Here is a 23,408-nt window from a genome sequence, read left to right as displayed (position 1 = left end):
GCATTCAGGTGAACTTTTTTGCCAGTATGTAGCAAGTCCAACAAGAGAGGGCGCAGTTTTAGACTTAGGAAATGAAGATGGGCAGGTGGAAGGAGTGGCAGTGGGAGAGCATTTTGGTGGTAGTGATCATAATTCAGTCAATTTTAACAGAATTATGGAAAAGGACAGAGATCGAACAGGAGATAGAGTTCTCAATTGGGGCAAGGCCAATTTTACTAAACTGAGGAGTGATTTAGTGAAAGTGGACTGGAAACAGCTACTTGAAGGTAAATCAGTCTCAGAACAGTGGGAGGCATTCAAAGGGGAGATTCAAGGGGTTCAGGGTAAACATGTTCCCACAAACAAAAAGGGTGAGGCGGCCAAATCTAGAGCCCCATGGATGTCAAGGAGCCTACAGAGTAAGATAAGGCAGAAAAGGAAAGCTTATGTCTGACACCGAGAACTCAATACTACAGAAAACCGAGAGGAGTACAGAAAATGGAGGAGTGAAATCAAAAAGGAAATTAGGAAAGCAAAGAGAGGGCATGAAAGGATATTGGCAAGCAAAATCAAGGTGAACCCAAAAATGTTGAAACAACATGATTAAGAGTAAGAGGATAACTAAGGAGAAAGTAGGGCCCATAAAAGACCAAAAAGGTAGCCTATGTGTAGGAGCAGAAGATGGGTATGGTTCTTTATGAATACTTTGCGTCTGTCTTCACAAAAGAGGGGGACAATGCAGATATTGTAGTGAAGGAGGAAGAGTATGATGTATTGGATGTGATAAACATAGGGAGAGGGGAAGTATTAGCATCCTTGAAAGTTGATAAATCACCAGGGCCAGATGAAATGTATCCTAGGCTGTGAACAGAAGTAAGAGAGGAAATAGCAGACCGTCTGACCATCATTTTCCAGTGGATACAGGTATGGTGCCGGAGGATTGGAGAATTGCTGACATTGTACCTCCTGTTTAAAAAGGAAGCAAAGGATGGACCGAATAATTAAAGGCCAGTCAGTCTAACCTCAGTAGTGGGCAAATTATTGGAATCTGTTCTGAGAAACAGGGTAAACTGCCATTTAGAAAGGCACAGGTTAATCAAAGATAGTCAGCATGGATTTGTTCAGGGAAGATCTTGTTTGATGAACTTGATGGAATTTTTTCAAAAAGTAACAAGGAAGATAGATGAGAGTATTACAGTTGATGTGGTCAAAAATGGATTTTAGCAAGGCTTTTGACAAGGTCCCACATAGCAGACTGGTTAAAAACTGGCTGTGTGGTAGATAGCGAGGAGGATAGCTGTAGGCTGCAGAAAGATATTGATGGTCTGGTCAGATGGGCAGCAAAGTGGCAAATGGAATTCAACTTGGAGAAGTGTGAGGTGATGCATTTGGGGAGGTTAAACAAGGCAAAGAAATACACGATTAATGGGAAAATACTGAGAAGTGTAGAGGAAGTAAGGGACCTCGGAGTGAATGTCCACAGATCCCTGAAGATAGCAGGACAGGTCGATAAGATGGCTAAGAAGGCATATGGAATCCTTTCCTTTATTAGCCGAGGTGTAGAATATAAGCACAGGGAGATTATGCTGGAATTGTATAACACATTGGTTAGGCCACAACTTGAGTACTGTGTGCAGTTCTGGTCACCTCATTACAGAAAGGATGTAATTGCACTAGAGAGGGTACAGAGGAGATTTACGAAGATGTTGCCAGGACTGGAAAAATGCAGCTATGAGGAAAGATTGGATAGGCTGGGGTTGTTCTGCTTGGAACAGAGAAGGCTGGGGGGAGATCTGATTGAAATGTACAAAATTTAGAGGGGCCTGGATAGAGTGGAGGTAAAGGGTCTATTCACCATAGCAGAGAGGTTAGTGATGAGGGAGCATAGATTTAAAGTGATTGGTAGAAAAGTTAGAGGGGAGATGAGGAAAAACATTTTCACCCAGAGAGTGGTGATGGTCTGGAGCTCACTGCCTCAAAGGGTAGTTGAGGCAGAGACCCTCAACTCATTCAAAAGGAGTCTGGATATGCACCTCAGGTGCTGTAAGCTTCAGGGCTATGGACCAAATGCTGAAAGATGGGATTAGAATAAGTGGATTGTTTTTCGGCCGGCACAAACACGATGGGCCAAGTGGCCTCTTTCTGTGCCTTAAACTTTCTATGATTCTAAGTATTTTGTAAGTTTCAATGAGATCATCTCTCATTCTTTGAAACTAGAGAATACAGGCCCAGTTTCCCCAATCTCCCTTCATAGGGCAATCCTGCCATCCCGGGAACAAGTCTGGTGAACCTGCATTGCACTCCCTCGATGGCAATAATATCTTTCCTAAGGTAAGGGGACCAAAACTGCACACAGTACTCCAAGTGCAGTCTAACCAAGGTTCTATACAATTGAAGCAAGACTTCACTACTCCTGTACTCAAACTCTCTTGCAATAAAGGCTAACATACCATTAGCCTTCCTAATTACTTGCTGCACCTGCATGTTAGTTTTCAATGACTTATCGACAAGGATACCTAGGTCCCTTTGTACATCTACACTTCATAATCTCTTACCATTTAAGAAATATTCTGCACATCTATTCCTCCTACCAAAGTGGATAACCTCACATTTTTCCGCATTATATTCCATCTGCCACGTTCTTGCCCACTCACTAAGTCTGTCCAAATTCCCTTGAAGCCAGTTTTCATCTTCCTCACAACACACATTCCCACCTAGTTTTGTGTCATCTGCGAACTTGGAAATACTAGATTTGGTCCCCACATCCAAATCATTGATATATATTGTGAACAGCTGGGACCCAAGCACTGATCCCTGTGGTACCCCACTAGTCACAGCCTGCCAACGTGAAAATGACCCATTTATTCCTACTCTGTGCTTTCTACCTGTTAACCAATCCTTAATCCACACCAGTATATAACCTCCTATCCCATGTGCTTTAATTTTGCTAACCAACCTCCTGTGGGGGGACTTTATCAAAAGCCTTCTGAAAATCCAAGTATACAACGTCCACCAACTCCCCTTTATCAATTCTGTTGGTAACATCCTCAAAAAACTCCAACAGGTTCATCAAACATGATTTCCCATTCATAAATCCATGTTGACTATGCCCAATCAGATCATTATTATCCAAGTGTCCATTTATCACATTCTTTAGAATAGATTCTAGCATTTTGCCAATGTCTGATGTAAGGCTAACAGGTCTGTAATTCCCTGTTTTCCCTCTCCCTCCCTTCTTAAATAGTGCAATAACATTTGCGACCTTCCAATCTGCAGGAACCTCTCCAGAATTTGTAGAATTTTGGAAGATGATCACCAATGCATCCACTATCTCCATAGCTACCTCTTTCAACACTTTGCGATGTAGAATACCAGGTCCTGGGGACATATCAACCTTCAGCCCCATAATTTCTCCAGTACAACCTTCTTGCTAATACTAATTTCCTTCAATTCTTCACTCCCCCTAACCCCTTGGATCTCTAATTCTGGGAGATTTCTTGTATGTTCCTCAGTGAAGACAGACACAAAGTAATCATTTAGCTTCTCTGCCATTTCTGAATTCCCCATTATAAATTCTCCTGACTCTGCCTGTAATGGATCCACATTTGTCTTAGCCAAATGCTTCCTTTTTACATACCTATAGAAGCTTTCACAGCCCATTTTTATATTTTTTGCTATCCTACATTCATATTCTATTCTTCCTTTTTTTATCAGTTTCTTTGTCATCCTTTGCTGTATTCTATAATCTTCCCAATCCTCAGGTTTACTACTACTTATGGCAACTTTATAGGCCTTTTCTTTTAATCTTATACAATCCTCAACTTTCTTTGTTATCAACGGTTGACTGCCTTTACTTTTGGGTTTTTTGTGTCTTGAAGGAATGTATAGCTGCTGTAAACTATATAATATTTCTTTAAAGACTATCCATTGCATATGTACGTCATACCTTTTAATATATTGTCCCAATCCACCTCAGCCAAATTGCCCCTCATACCGTCATAATTTTCTTTGTTCAAATTTAACACCCTTACTTCAGATTTTTTAAAAATTCATTCATGGGATGTGGGCATCGCTGGCTAGGCCAGCATATATTGCCCATCCCTAATTGCCCTTGAAAAGGTGGTGGTGAGCTGCCTTCTTGAACCGCTGCAGTCCAGATGAGGTAGGGACACCCACTGTGCTGTTAGGAAGGGAGTTCCAGGATTTTGACCCAGCGACAGTGAAGGAACAACGATATCGTTCCAAGTCAGGATGGTGTGTGACTTGGAGGGGAACTTGCTGGTGGTGGTGTTCCCATGCATTTGCTGCCCTTGTCCTTCTAGTTGGTAGAGATCGCGGGTTTGGAAGGTGCTGTCTAAGGAGCCTTGGTGCATTGCTGTAGTGCATCTCGTACACACTGCTGCCACTGTGCGTCGGTGGTGGAGGGAGTGAATGTTTGTGGATGGGGTGCCAATCAAGCGGGCTGCTTTGTCCTGGATGATGTCGAGCTTTTTGAGTGTTGTTGGAGCTGCACCCAGCCAGGCAAGTGGAGAGTATTCTATCACACTCCTGACTTGTGCCTTGTACATGGTGGACAGGCTTTGGGGAGTCAGGAGGTGAGTTTCTCACGCAGAATTCCTAGCCTCTGACCTGCTCTTGTAGCCACAGTATTTATATGGCTCCTCCAGTTCAGTTTCTGGTCAATGGTAACCCCTAGGATCTTGATAGTGGGGGATTCAGCGATGGTAATGCCATTGAATGTCAAGGAGAGATGGTTAGATTCTCTCTTATTTGAGCTGGTCATTGCCTGGCACTTGTGTGGTGCGAATGTTACTTGCCACTTATCAGCCCAAACCTGGATATTGTCCAGGTCTTGCTGCATTTCTAAACGGACTGCTTCACTATCTGAGGCGTGGCGAATGTTGCTGAACATTGTGCAATCATCAGCAAACATCCCCACTTCTGACCTTATGCTTGATGGAAGGTCATTGATGAAGCAGCTGTAGATAGTTGAGCCTAGAACACTACCCTGATGAACTCCTACAGTGATGTCCTGGAGCTGAGATGATTGACGTCCAACAACCACAACCATCTTCCTTTGTACTATGTATGACTCCAACCAGCAGAGAGTTTTCCCCCTGATTCCCATTGACTTCAGTTTTCCTAGGGCTCCTTGATGTCATACTCTGTCAAATGTTGCTTTGATATCAAGGGCAGTAACTCTCACCTCACCTCTTGAGTTCAGCCCTTTTGTCCATGTTTGAACCAAGGCTTATCTTTCGCACTGATGTGCTAGGCTCCCCCATCATTGAGGATGGGGATATTTGTGGAGCCACCTCCTCCAGTTAGTTGTTTAATTGTCCACCACCATTCACGGCTAGATGTGGCAAGACTGCAGAGCTTAGATCTGATCCGTTGGTTATGGGATTGTTTAGTTCTGTCTATCGCATGCTGCTTACCCAGTTTGGCATGCAAGTAGTCCTGTGTTCTAGCTTCATCAGGTTGATATCTCATTTTGAGGTATGACTGGTGCTGCTCCTAGTATGCCCTTCTGCACTCTTCATTGAACTACCTCACTTTCAAAGATAATGTAAAATTCTATCATATGATGGTCAATCATCCCTAAAGGTTCTTTTACAACAAGGTTATTAATTAGCCCTTTCTCATTACATAAAACTAGATCTAATATAACCTGTTCTCTTGTGGGTTCCTCAACATACTGCTCTAGAAAACCATCCCTAACACACTCCAGAAACATGTCCTCCACAGCATTAGTGCTCATTTGTTTTACCCAGTTATTATGCAGATTGAATTCACCCATTTTACTGTATTACCATGCCACATGCTGCTCTAATGTCCTGATTAATACCATGCCCCACACTATCACTACTGTTTGGTGGCCTATAAACAACTCCTACCAATGTTTGCTGCCCCTTGTTGTTTCTTAGCTCCACCCAGGCAGATGCCACATTTTGTTCTTCCGATCTGAGATCCTCCCTTATTAATGTACTGATCGCATCCCTTAGTATCAGCGCAACATCACCGCCTTTTCCTTTTTGCCTGCCCTTCCTAAATGTCGAATATCCTTGAACATTCAGTTCCCATTCTTGGTCACCCTGTAACCATGTTTCCGTTATGGCAATTAGATCATACCCATTTATCTGTATTTGGGTAGATTGCAGTATATTAAGCCACGACCAAATGAAAGTATAACACCAAAATCCAATTGTATAGGAATGTGAACCAATTGAAATACTTCAATAGATAGGCGTGGATTCGATGGGCCTGAATGGCCTCCTTCTCTGCCATAAGTGACTATAAATGGCTGTATTTAGGTAAAAGTAAAACATATATACATCTGTAGCATTGAGGGTAGGACAGAAGGAACTCGCCTGCCCAGTCTCTCAGCAACTGGATGGATCATTGTCAGTCAGTATGTTACTCTACTCCTTGAACCAGCGGAAAAATAAAATTTGGAATGGAATCATACATACAGGTATTGTGTAGAGCATTTGATTTTCCAAACAAATTCCAATAGAAATGCTGCTATTTCTTAGTGGAGAGGAGGGGTAAATTTAGAAGATTAATTGTCTACAGGGAGTGTTCCTGTTCAGTTTCTAATATTTGGCATTAATACAGAGTATGCAGAGCAGATCTGCTGCCTGTCCCCTTGATGCTGTTTGTGGTATATATTAATGATTTGGACTTAAATGTGAGAGACTTGATTAGGAAATTTGCTGACAACACAAAAATTGGCCATGTAGTTGATCGTGAAGAGGATAGCTGCAGACTACAGAATGATATCAATGGTTTGGTTGAGTGGGTGGAGATGTAGCAAGTGGAATTCAATCCAGAGAAGTGTGAGGTAGTGCATTTGGGGAGGGCAAACAAAGCGAGGGAATACACAATGAACGGGAGGATATTGAGAGGGGTAGAAGATGTGAGAGACCTTGGCGTCATGTCCACAGGTCCTGGAAAGTGGAAGGACAGGTAAATAGAGTGGTGAAGAAGGCTTTCCTTATTGATCGAGGGATAGAATACAAAAGCGGGTATGTAATGCTGGAACTGTATAAAACGCTGGTTCGGCCACAACTGGAGTATTGCGTACAGTTCTGGTCACCACATTACAGGAAAGAAACAATTGCCCTGGAGAGAGTACAGAGGAAATTTACAAGAATGTTGTCAGGGCTTGAAAGTTGTTGCCATGAGGAAAGATTGAATTGGCTAGTGATGTTTTCCTTAGATTGGAGGAGGCTGAGGGGTGAGTTAATTGAGGTGTACAAAATTATGAGCTGCCTAGATAGAGTAGACAGGAAGGACCTGTTTCCCTGAGCAGAGAGGGAATTACCAGGGGGCACAAATTTAAGGTGATTGGTAGAAGGATTAGAGGGGACATGAGGATAAACGTTTTTACCCAGAGGGTGGCGGGTGTCTGGAATTCATTGCTGGGAACGGTGGTGGAGGCAGAAGCCCTCAACACATTTAAAAGGTACCTGGACCTGCACCTGAAGTGCTGTAACCTGCAAGGCTATGGACCAGGTGCTAGAAGATGGGATTAGAGTGGATGGCTAGTTTTTTCGGCTGGCATAGACACAATGGGCTGAATGGCCTCCTTCTGTGCTGTAATTTTTCTATGGTTCTAGGGGAAGTGTTAGGTGGAACAGGGAGCACGAATGAGAGAGAAAGAAAATCCTAGTAAAACCAGAATGGAAAAAAAGGGGTGGGGGTGGAATGTTTTTAAATATCTTTTTATAAGCAGATTTTACCATTTTGTTGCAGGATGTTTATGGCAGTTGGATACTTTGGCCTGACTTTGAGCACACCCAATCTCCATGGTGATGACTATTTGAACTGTTTCTTCGCTGGTGCCATCGAAGTTCCGGCCTATGTAGCAGCTTGGTTTTTTCTCCAGAGGTTTTCCCGCAGGTTTAGCCTTTCAGGCTCACTTTTCCTTGGTGGAATCGTCCTTTTCTTCATCCAGCTTATACCTTCAAGTAAATTTTTCAAGTGCAGCTAAAATTATCATAACATGCCCTTTGTTAAATTTTTTTTTGTAGCATTTCATGATCAATGAAATATACATGTAGTGTAATCGTTAATAGATTTTAACATTCTGTCATATTTTCCACAAACTATGAAGACCCATCACAATTTCACTGATGTTAGCTGTGTTGTAAGGATGAGGTGCTGAGAGGAGAACAGTGACAGAGGGAAAATTAGTGGGTGACTCACCCCAGGCCAGCCGTGTACACCTGATACTTTACTCAACATCAGCATTGGCAGAAAAGCTGAATTATCTAACCACCTCTTCATCCCTAGTTATACAAAACCTTATATTTTACCCAAGAATCAAAATATGGAACAGCTGAAACTTCAATTTTGTTGCAATCAAATACTGCAAGTGGAGCCAACACACTCTTAGAATATGACGTATGTGAATTTAATTTGTCCAGGATATACTTATTGCTGCTTCCACAGCCCCGTCCCCAACCCCACTCTCCATGCTGTTTACTCTTATTAGTAAGTAGATGTGACATCTGTTTTCTTGGGTGAGTTAAGCCCCAGACACAATGTCCTTTGGCTTCCATTGAGTTTCAGAGCGTCAATACTTAAATACATGTGGAATACATCAGGTGGAATTGTATTGGTGGGAACCCTTGCCTATTACAAATTCACACATTGCCAAAAAATTCCTGACCACCCATCTTTGTTTATAGGCCCCCATGATAGCTAACACCAGAGCTCACTCAGCACTGTTCCCCTTCCATTCAATACCACCATCATTATCCCTTCCTCAAACATAACCACAATCAAACTTCCACCCAGTTCTTTTCCTCTCTTTCTTCCCCCAAATCTTAAAATTTGTTGTGGCCCCCCGATCTCAGCCCATCTCTCCTGCAATTCAGTGTTTAAATCCTTCCATTCAGGTTTTCACAGCTCTAAAACTGTCTTTTTAAAAAATGTATTCATGGGATGTGGGCGACGATGGTCAGGCCAGCATTTATTGCCCATCCCTAATTGCCCTTCAGAAGGTGATGGTGAGCTGCCTTCTTGAACCGCTGCAATCCATTTGGGGTAGGTATACCCACAGTGCTGATAGGAAGGAAGTTCCAGGATTTTGACCCAGCGACGGTGAAGGAACGGCGATATAGTTCCAAGTCAGGATGGTGTGTGACTTGGAGGGGAACTTGCAGGTGGTGGTGTTCCCATGTATTTGCTGCTCTTGTCCTTCTAGTTGGTAGAGATCGCGGGTTGGAAGGTGCTGTCTAAGGAGCCTTGGTGCATTGCTGCAGTGCATCTTGTAGATGGTACACACTGCTGCCACTGTGCGTTGGTGTTGGAGGGAGTGAATGTTTGTAGATGGGGTGCTTTGTCCTGGATGGTGTCGAGCTTCTTGAGTGTTGTTGGAGCTGCACCCATCCAGGCAAGTGGAGAGTATTCCATCACACTCCTGACTTGTGCCTTGTAGATGGTGGACAGGCTGTGGAGAGTCAGGAGGTGAGTTACTCGCCTCAAGATTCCTAGCCTCTGAGCTGCTCTTGTAGCCACGGTACTAATATGGCTACTCCAGTTCAGTTTCTGGTCAATGGTAGCCCCTAGGATGTTGATAGTGGGAGATTCAGCGATCGTAATGCCATTGAATGTCAAGGGGAGTTGGTTAGATTCTCTCTTGTTGGAGATGGTCATTGCCTGGCACTTGTGTGGCGCGAATGTTACTTGCCACTTATCAGCCCAAGCCTGGGTCTTGTCTGGGTCTTGCTGCATTTCTAAACGGACTGCTTCAGTACCTGAGGAGTCACGAATGGTGCTGAACATTGTGCAATCATCAGCGAACATCCCCACTTCTGACCTTATGATTAAAGGAAGGTCATTGATGAAGCAGCTGAAGATGGTTGGGCCCAGGACACTACCTTGAGGAACTCCTGCAGTGATGTCCTGGAGCTCAGATGATTGACCTCCAACAACCACAACCATCTTCCTTTGCGCTAGGTATGACTCCAGCCAGCGGAGGGTTTCCCCCCTGATTCCCATTGACCTCAGTTTTGCTAGGGCTCCTTGATGGCATACTCGGTCAAATGCTGCCTTGATGTCAAGGGCAGTCACTCTCACCTCACATCTTGAGTTCAGCTCTTTTGTCCATGTTTGAACCAAGGCTGTAATGAGGTCAGGAGCTGAGTGGCCCTGGCGGAACCCTAACTGAGCGTCACTGAGCAGGTTATTGCTAAGCAAGTGCTGCTTGATGGCACTGTTGATGACACCTTCCATCACTTTACTGATGATTGAGAGTAGGCTGATGGGGCTGAAATTGCTGGGTTGGACTTGTCCAGCTTTTTGTGTACAGGACATACCTGGGCAATTTTCCACATTGCAGGGTAGATGCCAGTGTTGTAGCTGTACTGGAACAGCTTGGCTAGGGGCGCGGCAAGTTCTGGAGCACAGGTCTTCAGTACTATTGCCGGAATATTGTCAGGGCCCATAGCTTTTGCAGTATACAGTGCTTTCAGTCGTTTCTTTATATCACGCGGAGTGAATCGAATTGGCTGAAGTCTGGCATCTGTAATGCTGGGGACGTCAGGAGGAGGCTGAGATGGATCATCAACGCGGCACTTTTGGCTGAAGATTGTTGCAAATGCTTCAGCCTTATCTTTCGCACTGATGTGCTGGGCTCCCCCATCATTGAGGATGGGTATATTTGTGGATCCACCTCCTCCAGTTAGTTGTTTAATTGTCCACCGCCATTCACGGCTGGATGTGGCAGGACTGCAGAGATTCGATCTGATCCGTTGGTTATTTGATCACTTAGCTCTGTCTATCGCATGCTGCTTACTCAGTTTGGCACGCATATAGTCCTGGGTTGTAGCTTCACCAGGTTGACCCCTCATTTTGAGCTATGCCTGGTGCTGCTCCTGACATGTCCTCCTGCACTCTTCATTGTGGGCGGCACAGTGGCGCAGTGGTTAGCACCGCAGCCTCACAGCTCCAGCGACCCGGGTTCGATTCCGGGTACTGCCTGTGTGGAGTTTGCAAGTTCTCCCTGTGTCTGCATGGGTTTCCTCCGGGTGCTCCGGTTTCCTCCCACATGCCAAAGACTTGCAGGTTGATAGGTAAATTGGCCAATAGAAATTGCCCCTAGTATAGGTAGGTGGCAGGGAAAATATAGGGACAGGTGGGGATGTGGTAGGAATATGGGATTAGTGTAGGATTAGTATAAGTGGGTGGTTGATGGTCGCCACAGACTCAGTGGGCCGAAGGGCCTGTTTCAGTGCTGTATCTCTAAACATTGAACCAGGGTTGGTCTCCTGGCTTGATGGTAATGGTAGAGTGGGGGATATGCCAGGCCATGAGGTTACAGATTGTGGTTGAGTACAATTCTGCTGCTGCTGATGGCCCACAGCTCCTCATGGATGCCCAGTTTTGCATTGCTAGATCTGTTCGAAATCTATCCCATTTAGCACGGTGCTAGTGCCACACTGTCCTCAGTACCTTGCTCTACGGCAGCGAGGCCTGGACAACGTATGCCAGCCAAGAGCGACGTCTCAATTCATTCCATCTTCGCTGCCTTCGGAGAATACTTGGCATCAGGTGGCAGGACTATATCTCCAACACAGAAGTCCTTGAAGCGGCCAACATCCCCAGCTTATACACACTACTGAGTCAGCGGCGCTTGAGATGGCTTGGCCATGTGAGCCGCATGGAAGATGGCAGGATCCCCAAAGACACATTGTACAGCGAGCTCGCCACTGGTATCAGACCCACCGGCCGTCCATGTCTCCGTTATAAAGACGTCTGCAAACGCGACATGAAATCGTGTGACATTGATCACAAGTCGTGGGAGTCAGTTGCCAGCATTCGCCAGAGCTGGCGGGCAGCCATAAAGTCAGGGCTAAATTGTGGCGAGTCGAAGAGACTTAGTAGTTGGCAGGAAAAAAGACAGAGGCGCAAGGGGAGAGCCAACTGTGCAACAGCCCCAACAAACAAATTTCTCTGCAGCACCTGTGGAAGAGCCTGTCACTCCAGAATTGGCCTTTATAGCCACTCCAGGCGCTGCTTCACAAACCACTGACCACCTCCAGGCGCGTATCCATTGTCTCTCGAGATAAGGAGGCCCAAAAGAAAGTGCCACACAACACGACGGACGGTATCCTCAATGTGAAGGCGGGACTTCGTCTCCTCAAGGACTGTGCGGTGGTCACGGTCATGGACAGAAGCATCTCCAGCAGGCAGATTGGTGAGGACGAGGTCAAGGATGTTTTTCCCTCGTGTTGGTTCCCCCACCACCTCCCGCAGACCCAGTCTAGCAGCTATGTCCTTTAGGACTCGGCCAGCTCAGTCAGTACTGGTGCTACCGAGCCACTAAGTAACCCTTTCCTTCCTGGTTTCTTGCATTCACCCAGTTGTTATCCAACAGGGAATATCTTCACATGTTCCAGTCTTGCGTATCCAATCACAGCCAGAGTAACTGGCTTCTATTCCCACCTCTACACCTTTATCTTGGGAATCTGCAAGGAATTATCCCTGGCCTCCTCCTCCTCTTCATCATCTTCATGCTGCCCCTTGTCGACATCATGCACGGACTTGGTGGTCAGCTTCCACATGTGCACAGATGATACCCAGCTCTTATCTCTCAGACCCCTCCAGTGTCTCTGTATTGTTGAACTGTTTATCCACCAATTAACAGTCTTGGATGAGCTCCAATTTCCTGATGCTAAACATTGTGAATATCAAAGCCATCATCTTTGGCTGCTACCACCAACTCAGTTACTGTCTCAGGCTGAAACAGACTATTTTATACCCGTGATTTCTTATTTGACTTTGCACTGTGAAAATTCCCAGAGGATTGGAAATGAGCAAATTTAATAACACTATTCAAGAAAGGAGGGAGAGAGTTAACAGGGAACTACAGGCTAATTAGCCTGACATCAGTTGTCAGGAAAATGCTTGAATCAGTTATTAATAATATACATAGGAAATCATAGCATGATCAGACAGTCAGCATGGTTTTACAAAAGGGAAATCATGTTTGCCAAATTGATTTCTTTGAGAATGTAACTAGTAGGGTAGATAAAGGGGAGCCAGTAGATGTAATATACTTAGATTTCCAAAAGACTTTCGATAAGGTGCCACATAAAAAGTTATTATGCAAGATAAGGGCTCATGGAGTTGGGGGTAATATATTAGCATGGATGGAGGATTGGCTAGCAGACAGCAGAGAGTAGGGACAAACGGGACATTTTCAAGTTGCAGGTGGTAAATATTGGAGTGCCGCAAGGAATGGTGCTGGGGTGTCAGCTGTTCGCAGGCCGTATTAATGTCCAAATTTATTTATGATTCAAAGCTAAGTGGGAATGTAAGCTGTGAAGAGGACACAAAGAAGCTGCAAAGAGACATAGACTGGTTAAGTGGGCGGACAACAGGGTCGCAGTGTGGGGAAGTGTGAGATTATTCACTTTGGTAGCAGGAATAGAAAATCAGAATTTTTTAAAAAGACATGAAACTTCTAAATATTGATATTCGTCGAGACTTGGATGCACTTGTACTAGGAGCACAGAAAGTTAGCATACAGGTGCAGCAAGCAATTAGAAAGCAAATGGCATGTGGCCTTTATTGCATGAGGATTGGAGTACAAGAATAGGGAAGTCTTGCTGTAATTGTATAGGGCTTTGGTGAGACCATACCAGAGAGTTGTGAACTTTTGGAATTCTCTTCCCCAGAGAGTTCTGGATACTTCATTGTTGAGTATATTTAAGACTGAGATCGACAGATTTTTGGTCTCTCAGGGAATCAAGGGTTATGGGGAGCGGGCTGTAAAGCGGAGTTAAGGCAGAAGATCAGCCATGATCATATTGAATGGTGGAGCAAGCTCGAGGGGCCACATGGTCTACTCCTGCTCTTATTCTTATGTTCTTAGATGGGTGAGGTGCCGTATTCAATGGGCCCCATTTCCACCAGCCAAGTACTTATAACATCAACATGAAGAGTCTGTTTTATGAATGCATGCTTTAATTCACAAACTTGTCCATGAGGAACATATATTGGGAAATTGTAGATGCATTCTTGAGCATCACCATATATGTCTGTGTATATAAATCAATATATATATATATATAAAATATAACATATGTATATAATATACATATATATCTCCATTTATGCCAGAAGAACATATTTGGAAAATCAACCCGTGTGTCAAATGTGTGACAGGATTATATAGACATGACCTTGTAAACCAGTGCACCTTCCACTAAGTTTACGCTTCTGTGTGTTTTTTCCTAGATCTTGCAGCACTTGCCACAGTGCTGGTGATGATTGGAAAATTTGGGACCACATGTGCCTTTTCCATAGTTTATGTCTATAGTGCTGAGCTGTACCCAACTGCGGTAAGAAACATGGGTGTCGGAGTGAGCTCAATGGCCTGCAGATTCGGCGGCATCATATCGCCTTACATTTTTTATCTTGGTAAGATAACTTATGTATGTATCCTGAAACCGATAGACCATTACCAAAACCACACCATCCATGTGCACATGGTGTAAATGAAGAGATGAATGAAGTAATAAATATGCACATGATGCCTGGCCAGGCCCTCCTTCTGCATCGCCACATATCTCTCACCTTCATGGGAAGGGGACGAGGTGTCAGCATTCCGAAGGGATCATTCCCTCCACAACACCCTGGTCCACTCCTCCGTTACCCCCACCATCTTATCCCCTTCCCACGAGACCTTCCCCTGCAATCGCAGGAGGTGTAATACCTGCTCATTTACCTCCTTTCTCCTCACTATCCAAGGCCCCAAACACTCCTTTCAGATGAAGCAGCGATTTACTTGTACTACTTTCAGTTTAGTATACTGTATTCACTGCTCACAATGTGGTCTCCTCTACACTGGGGAACCCAACACAGACTGGGTGACTGCTTTGCGGCATACCTTCGATCCATCCGAAAGTGTGACCCCGAGCTTCCGGTTACTGGCCATTTCAACACTTCCACCCCCACCCGCCCCCCCAACACCCCACACTCATGCCCACGTCTCTGTCCTGGGATTGCTGAAGTGTTCCAGTGAACATCAACGCAAGCTCGACGAACAGCATCTCATTCACCAATTAGGCACACTACAGCCTGCCAGACTGAACATTGAGTTCAATAATTTCAGAGCATGACGGGCCCCGCTTTTTATTTTTATTTTTTTATTTTTTGTGTTTATTTTATTTTAGTTTGTTTCTACTGTGCCTACCCACTGTTTTTTTCATGTTTGTGCTTGGGGCTGTTCAGTTTTCTGTCCATTAACACCTTCTCTATACTAACGCATTATCTTTCAGCACATCATTAGCATACCGTTTGCCTTTGCTCCATGACCTTCTGGTCAGTTATTCTCTTGTCCTATCAACACCTCTTTTGTTATCTCTTGCCTCACCCCCGCTTTACTTGCTTAAAACCTTTTGCATTTCTAATATTTGTCAGTTCTGATGAAGGGTCACTGACCTGAAACGTTAACTCTGCTTTTGTCTCCACAGATGCTGCCAGACCTGCTGAGTATTTCCAGCATTTCTTGTTTTTATTTCAGATTTCCAGCATCTGCAGTATTTTGCTTTTATTTTAGCAGGTATTGAGGTCCTACGCGTCAGATTTTCAGGAGGAAGTTAAACTGTAGGACCTCAAAGGTAGTAATCTCTGGATTACTCCCAGTGCCATGCACTAGCAAAAGTAGAAATAGGAAGATACGGAGGATCAATGCGCAGATTGAAGCATGGCGCAGGAGGGAGGGCTTCAGATTCTTGGGGCATTGGAACCAGTTAGAGTCATAGTGTCATAACGTTATACAGCACAGAAACAGGCCCTTCGGCCCATCGTGTCTGTGCCGGCCATCAAGCACCTAACCACTCTAATTCCATTTTCCAGCACTTGGCCCGTAGCCTTGTATGCTATGGTGTTTCAAGTACTCATCTAAATACTTCTTAAATAACAGTTCAGGGGCAGGAGGCAACTATTCAAAAGAGACAGGTTGCACCTCAAAAGGACTGGGACCAATGGCCTCGTGGGGAGATTTACTAGTGTGGTTGTAGAGGGTTTAAACTAAATTGCCAGGGGGGATGGGCATCAGCATATAGAAGTAGAAAAGAGGAATAAGGTGCATAATGTGAGAGTGTTAGACAGTACTAGAGAAGGAAGTAGTTCCATATTAGATGGGAGTGGGCTGAGAAAGTGTGGTGAATAAGGTTGGTGAGCTACAAGCACAAATAGCAGTATGGGAATATGATGTAGTGACAATAACGGAAATGTGGCTTAAAAATTATGAGGACAGCGTACAAGTATATAAAGTGTTCAGGAAAGATAAAGAAGGAAAAAAAAGAGGTGGGATAGCAGTACTGATTAGGGAATACATTGCCTTGTTGGAAAGGGAGGATGTCCTTGAAGGGGCAAGGACAGAATCCATTTGGTTAGAGTTGAAGAGCAAAATGGATATGATCATGTTACTAGAGGTATTCTATAGGCCTCCAAATAAGAATGAGAGATTGAGGAGCAAATCTGCAGGGAAATCACAGAGATGTGCAAGAACTATAGAGGGGTGAAATTGGGGGACTTTAATTACCCAAATATTGATTGGGATAATTTTAGAGTAAAGTGTAAGGAGGGGGAGGAATTTCTGAAATGTGTTCAGGAGAACTTCTTTGGCCAGTATGTCCTTGGTCCAATTAGGAAGGAGGTGTTGCCGGATCTAGTGCTGGGAAATGAGGTGGGCCAAGTAGACCAAATGTCTTTGGGGGAGAGTGATTATTGTATCATAAGGTTTAGATTAGATTGTTCCTTGCTCTTCTCCTTTACTAAAGTAGAGCTTCTAAATTGGAAGAGGGCTAATTTCAATGGGATTAGATGGGATCTAGCTAGGATAAAACTGAACCAAAGGAGGGGTGGAATTTCTGAAATGTGTTCAGGAAAACTTCCTTGATCAGTATGTTCTCAGCCCCACTAGAAAAGAGGCATTGCTGGATCTGGTGCTGGGAAATGAAGTGGGCCAAGTAGACCAAGTGTCTGTGGGGGAGCACTTGGATAAGAGTTATCATATCATAAGGTTTAGACTAGTAATGTAGAAAAGCAAGGAACAAAATAAGTTAGAATGTCTAGATTGGAAGAGGGCTAATTGTAACGTGATAAGGGATCTAGCCAGGGTAGAATGGAACCAAAGACTGACAGGAAGAGCTGTATCGGAACAATGGGTTATCTTTAAAGAAGAGATGCTTCAGGTACAGGCTAGGAACATTCCAACAAGGGCGAAAGGTAGGGGAACCAAGAACAGGGCTCCTTGGATGAGGAGGGAGATAGAGATATGATGAAACAAAAATGTAGGTGTATGATGCACATCAAGTGAACTCATCGAGTACGATCCACGCCATAAACAATTAGTTGAGAGGGGAGGCGAAGAGGAAAATAAGACTGTCAAAGAGAGAATGTGAGAATAGAATGGCAGCCAACATAAAAGGGAACTAAAAGATCGTCTACCCGCATGTAAATAGTAAGAGAGTACTGCGAGGTGGAGTGGGGCCTATTAGGGACAAAGAGGGTAATATATGCTTAGAGGAGCAGGGCAAGGCTAATATACTTAATGAGTACCTTGTATCGGTGTCCACTAAGGAAATGGAATCAGTGGAAGCGGAGAGAGTAGGGACAATGGATAGAGTAAAAATTAAAAGGGGGGAGATACTAAAAATGCTGGCTATGCTAATGCTAGGTAAGTCATCTGGTCCGGATGGCTTGCATCCCGGCTTACTAAAGGAAGTGGGAATGGAAATAGCCGAAGGGCTTGCCATAATCTTACAATCTTCCCCGGATATAGGGGAGTGCCAGAGGATTGGAGAGTGGCAAATGTGACACCTTTATTCAAGAAAGGGTGTAAGGACAGTCCTAGCAATTACAGGCTAGTTAGTTTAACATCAGTGGTGGGTAAGGTTTTAGAAACAATAATCAGGGAAAATAGCATTGGCCACATAGAGAGGTTTGAATTAATTAAGAATTATCAGCATGGATTTGAAAAAGGCAGAACATGTTTGACTAATCTAATTGAGTTTTTTGATGAAGTAACAGAGAAGGTTGCTGTAGGGAAGGCGGTGGATGTCGTTTATATGGATTTTAAGAAAGCGTTTGATAAGGTACCACATAAAAGGCTAGTTAACAAAATTGAAACTTAAGTAATAGAAGGGACAGCATTCAATTGGAGAAAAAATTGGCTTAAGGACAGAAAACAGCGAGTTGTAGTAAATGATTGTTTTTCAGACTGGGGGATGGTAGACAGTGGTGTTCCCCAAGGGTCATTGCTGGGACCACTGCTTTTTTTGCTATATATAAATGACTTGGATCTTGTAATACTGAGTAGAATCTCAAAATTTTCCGATGACACCAAACTTGGAGGTGCGGCAAACAGTGAGGATGATATGAACTGCCTACAGCAGAATGGGTATAGATAGGCTAGTGGAGCGGGCAGACAGGTGGCAGATGGAATTTAATATGGAGAAATGTGAGGTGATGCATTTTGGCAAAAGGAATAGGGAGAGGCAGTATATACACAATGACACAGTTCTAAAGAGTGTGCAAGAACAGAGGGACCTGGGGGTGCATGCACATAGATCCTTGAAGTTGGCAGGGCATATTGAGAGAGTGGTTAGTAAAGCATATGGGATCTCAGAATTCATAAATAAAGGCATTGAGTACCAAAAGTAGGGAAGTTAAGCTAAACCTTTATAAAGTTCTGGCCAAGCCCCAACTGGAGTACTGTGTCCCGTTCTGGTCACCACTTTAGGAAGGATATACGGGTCATTGAGTGGGTGCAGAGGAGATTTACCAGAATGATTCCAGGATTGGAGGATCTTAGTTACAAGGTTAGGTTCGAAAAGCTAGGTTTGTTCTCCTTAGAATAAAGAAAATTGAGAGGAGATTTAACAGAAATGTAAAAGATTATGACAGGCTAGATAGGTTAGACAAGGAAAACCTGTTTCCATTAACTAATGATAGAAGGACTAGGGGATACAGATTGAAGGTTTTGGGCAAAAGATGCAGGGGGTATATGAAGAAGCACTTTTTTATGCAGTGGGTGGTAACGATCTGGAACTCGCTGCCCTTGAGGATGATGGAAGTGGAGACGATCAATGACTTCAAGAGGAAATTGGATGGCCACTTGAGGGGAATGGACTTGCAGGTCTGTGGGAATCGAACGTGGGAGTGGGGCTGACATGGACTTGATGGGCCAAATGGTTTCCTGCTGTGCCATAAATGATTCTGACTCTAGAAGTCTGAGATCGATAAATTTTTGGACTCTGAGCGACTCAATGAATATGGGAATCAGGCGAGAAAATGGAGTTGTGATCAAAGATCAGCCATGATCTTATTGAAAGGTGGAGCAGTGTCAAGGGGCCTTGTTCATGCTCCTATTTCTCATGTTCCTGGGGTGCTTCCTGTAAGGAGTAGAACCAACACATGTACTAAGTACGTGTTAATATTTAATAACTGATATGTTGGCATTAATTTAGAATAAATTAATTTTGTTCTGTCAAAATAACAATTTATAGCAAAGTCTTAAACACATTGGAGGAAATATTGAATAAGGCCCAAAAAGAGTTCTTTGCAATTCAGGCAGCACACAAACTTTGTGCTGCATTCTATATTAAATGATAGTAGCACGCAGCCCACTGCTAAGCTTGCTGCTAACTGGCTGCATGCCTCAGCAGCATGCCCAAATTTGTGCAAAGCTAGCACCACTTGGAACTACCCTGCACTATATAAAGCCAGCCTGCATCTCTTAAAGGGGAAGTGCATCTGGCTGCTGCTGATGGCTATGGAAGAGTCTGAGTAGGAAGAAGGGTAAAAATTACACAGTAGGGCAGAGAGTGTGCTCCAGAGTACTCTGATGAAGCACTGAAGATCTTGGTGCATAAAGTGAGGACAGTTCTGTACCCAGAGGTCCTCCAGATAGTCACAGAGCTAACTAATCCCACAGTCAACGGATCAGTTCATAGATTTGAGGTCCTGCCACATCCATGCATGCATGGTGGTGGACGATTAAATAACTAACCAGAGGAGGAGGTTCCATGAACATCCCCAACCTTAATGATGGCAGAGCCCAGCACGTCAGAGCAAGAGTCAATGCAGAAGCATTTTCAACCATCTTCAGCCAGAAGTACCGAGTGAATTATCCATCTTGGCCTCCTCCTGAGATCCCCACCATCACAGATGCCAGTCTACAGACAATTGGAAGCATTCCACATGATAGTAAGAAATCACTGCAGACACAGGATATAACTAAGGCTATCGGCCTCAGCAACATAGAACATAGAACATTACAGCGCAGTACAGGCCCTTCAGCCCTCGATGTTGTGCCGACCTGTGAAACCATCTGACCTACACTATTCCATTTTCATCCATATGTCTATCCAATGACCACTTAAATGCCCTTAAAGTTGGCGAGTCTACTACTGTTGCAGGCAGGGCGTTCCACGCCCCTACTACTCTCTGTGTAAAGAAACTACCTCTGACATCTGTCCTATATCTATCACCCCTCAACTTAAAGCTATGTCCCCTCGTGTTTGCCATCACCATCCGAGGAAAAAGGCTCTCACTATCCACCCTGTCCAACCCTCTGATTATCTTATATGTCTCTATTAAGTCACCTCTTCTCCTCCTTCTCTCTAACGAAAACAACCTCAAGTCCCTCAGCCTTTCCTCGTAAGACCTTCCCTCCATACCAGGCAACATCCTAGTAAATCTCCTCTGCACCTTTTCCAAAGCTTCCACATCCTTCCTGTAATGCGGTGACCAGAACTGCACGCAATACTCCAGGTGCGGCCGCACAAGAGTTCTGCACAGCTGCAGCATGACCTCGTGGCTCCTAAACTCGATCCCCCTACTAATAAAAGCTAACACACCATATGCCTTCTTAACAGCTCTATTAACCTGGGTGGCAACTTTCAGGGATTTATGTACCTGGACACCAAGATCTCTCTGCTCATCTACACTACCAAGAATCTTCCCATTAGCCCAGTATTCTGCAATCCTGTTACTCCTTCCGAAGTGAATCACCTCACACTTTTCCGCATTAAACTCCATTTGCCATCTCTCAGCCCAGCTCTGCAGCCTATCTATGTCCCTCTGTAACCTACAACATCCTTCGGCACTATCCACAACTCCACCGACCTTCGTGTCATCCGCAAATTTACTAACCCACCCTTCTACACCCTCATCCAGGTCATTTATAAAAATGACAAACAGCAGTGGCCCCAAAACAGATCCTTGCGGTACACCACTAGTAACTAAACTCCAGGATGAACATTTGCCATCAACCACCACCCTCTGTCTTCTTTCAGCTAGTCAATTTCTGATCCAAAGCTCTAATTCACCTTCATTCCCATACTTCTGTATTTTCTGCAATAGCCTACCGTGGGGAACTTTATCAAACGCCTTACTGAAATCCATATAGACCGCATCCACGGCTTTACCCTCATCCACCTGTTTGGTCACCTTGTCAAAAAACTCAATAAGGTTTGTGAGGCACGACCTACCCTTCACAAAACCGTGCTGACTATCTCTAATGAACTTATTCTTTTCAAGATGATTATAAATCCTATCTCTTATAACCTTTTCCAACATTTTACCCACAACCGAAGTAAGGCTCACAGGTCTATAATTACCAGGACTGTCTCTACTCCCCTTCTTGAACAAGGGGACAACATTTGCTATCCTCCAGTCTTCCGGCACTATTCCTGTCGACAATGACGACATAAAAATCAAGGACAAAGGCTCTGCAATCTCCTCCCTGGCTTCCCAGAGAATCCTAGGATAAATCCCATCTGGCCCAGGGAACTTATCTATTTTCACACTTTCCACAATTGCTAACACCTCCTCCTTGTGAACCTCGATCCCATCTAGCCTAGTAGTCTGTATCTCAGTATTCTCCTCGACAACATTTTCTTTCTCCACTGTAAATACTGACGAAAAATATTCATTTAACGCTTCCCCTATCTCCTCCGATTCCACACACAACTTCCCACTACTATCCTTGATTGGCACTAACCTATCTCTAGTCATTCTTTTATTCCTGATATACCTATAGAAAGCCTTAGGGTTTTCTTTGATCCTATCCGCCAATCGTGTCCTCTCCTTGCTCTTCTTATCTCTCCCTTTAGATCCTTCCTGGCTAGCTTGTACAACATCCCAGCTGTAGTGCTGAAGATTTGTTCCCAGACCTAACCATGCCCCTCGCCAGACTGTTCCAGCACATCTGCAACTTTGGCATTTCCCTGACAGTGAAGAATTACCTATGTATGTCCGGTCCAGAAAAAAAGGGCAAATCCAAACCAGCCAATAAAGCAAACCTGCTTTATTATTTACTTTCAATCATCAGGAAAGTGATGGAAGATGCCAGTAACACAGCTATGAAGCAGCAATTACTCACCAATAGTCTGCTCACTGATGCTCAGTTTGGGTTCCGCCAAGGCCACGGCTCCAGATCTCATGACAGTCAAACATGGACAAAAGAACTGAATTCCAGAGGTGAGGTGGGAGTAACTGCCCTTGACATCAAGGCAGCATTTGACCAAGTGTAACATCAAGGAGCCCTAGCAGATTTAAAGCCAATGAGAATAAGGGGAAAACTCTCCACTGTTGAAGTCACACCTAGCACAAAGGAAGACGCTTTTTGGAGCCCATGATTTCAGTGCCAGGACATCACTGCAGGAATTCCTCAGGGTAGTGTCCCTGGCCCAATCATCTTCAACTGCTTCATCAATGACCTTCCCTTCATCACAGGATTCAGCAGGGGAATGGGAACCTAAATTGTAGTGCCAGTGTACAGGATGTTGAGAGTAGTGAGGTCAGGGATATGGTTACAAGGATGCAAGAGGGCACTGGCAAGCAAGAACCTGGTTTAAAGTGTGTCTATTTCAACGCCAGGAGCATCCGGAATAAGGTGGGTGAGCTTGCAGCATGGGTTGGTACCTGGGATCTCGATGTAGTGGCCATTTCGGAGACATGGGTAGAGCAGGGGCAGGAATGGATGTTGCAGATTCCGGGATTTAGATGTTTCAGTAAGAACAGAGAAGATGGTAAAAGAGGGGGGGGTGTGGCATTGTTAATCAAGGAGAGTATTACAGCGACAGAAAGGACGTTTGAGGACTCGGCTACTGAGGTAGTATGGGCTGAGGTTAGAAACAGGAGAGGTGAGGTTACCCTGTTGGGAGTCTTTTATAGACCTCCGAATAGTTCCAGAGATGTAGAGGAAAGGATAGCGAAGATGATTCTCGACAGGGGTGAGAGTAACAGGGTAGTTGTTATGGGGGACTTTAACTTTCCAAATATCGACTGGAAATACTATAGTTCGAGTACTTTAGATGGGTCAGTTTTTGTCCAGTGTGTGCAGGAGGGTTTTCTGACACAGTATGTAGACAGGCCAACCAGGGGCGATGCCACAT

The 23,408-nt window shown here is 44.4% G+C and overlaps 1 protein-coding gene across 1 annotated transcript in view; it reads left to right on the top strand.

Moving 5' to 3' along the window:
- Nucleotides 1-23,408, top strand: part of LOC137375971 (organic cation/carnitine transporter 2-like) — a 151,566-nt gene that overhangs the window by 106,548 nt on the left and 21,610 nt on the right. Inside the window, exons 6-7 of the mRNA XM_068043786.1 lie at nt 7,738-7,952; nt 14,233-14,415. Coding sequence (XP_067899887.1) covers nt 7,738-7,952; nt 14,233-14,415 — 398 coding nt within the window. The remainder of the gene's footprint in view (nt 1-7,737; nt 7,953-14,232; nt 14,416-23,408) is intronic.

Source organism: Heterodontus francisci, chromosome 12 (assembly GCF_036365525.1).
Source record: "Heterodontus francisci isolate sHetFra1 chromosome 12, sHetFra1.hap1, whole genome shotgun sequence".
Taxonomy (NCBI): Eukaryota; Metazoa; Chordata; class Chondrichthyes; order Heterodontiformes; family Heterodontidae; genus Heterodontus; species Heterodontus francisci.
Note: the sequence above shows the minus strand (reverse complement) of the source record. Positions and strands in the feature narration are given on the sequence as shown.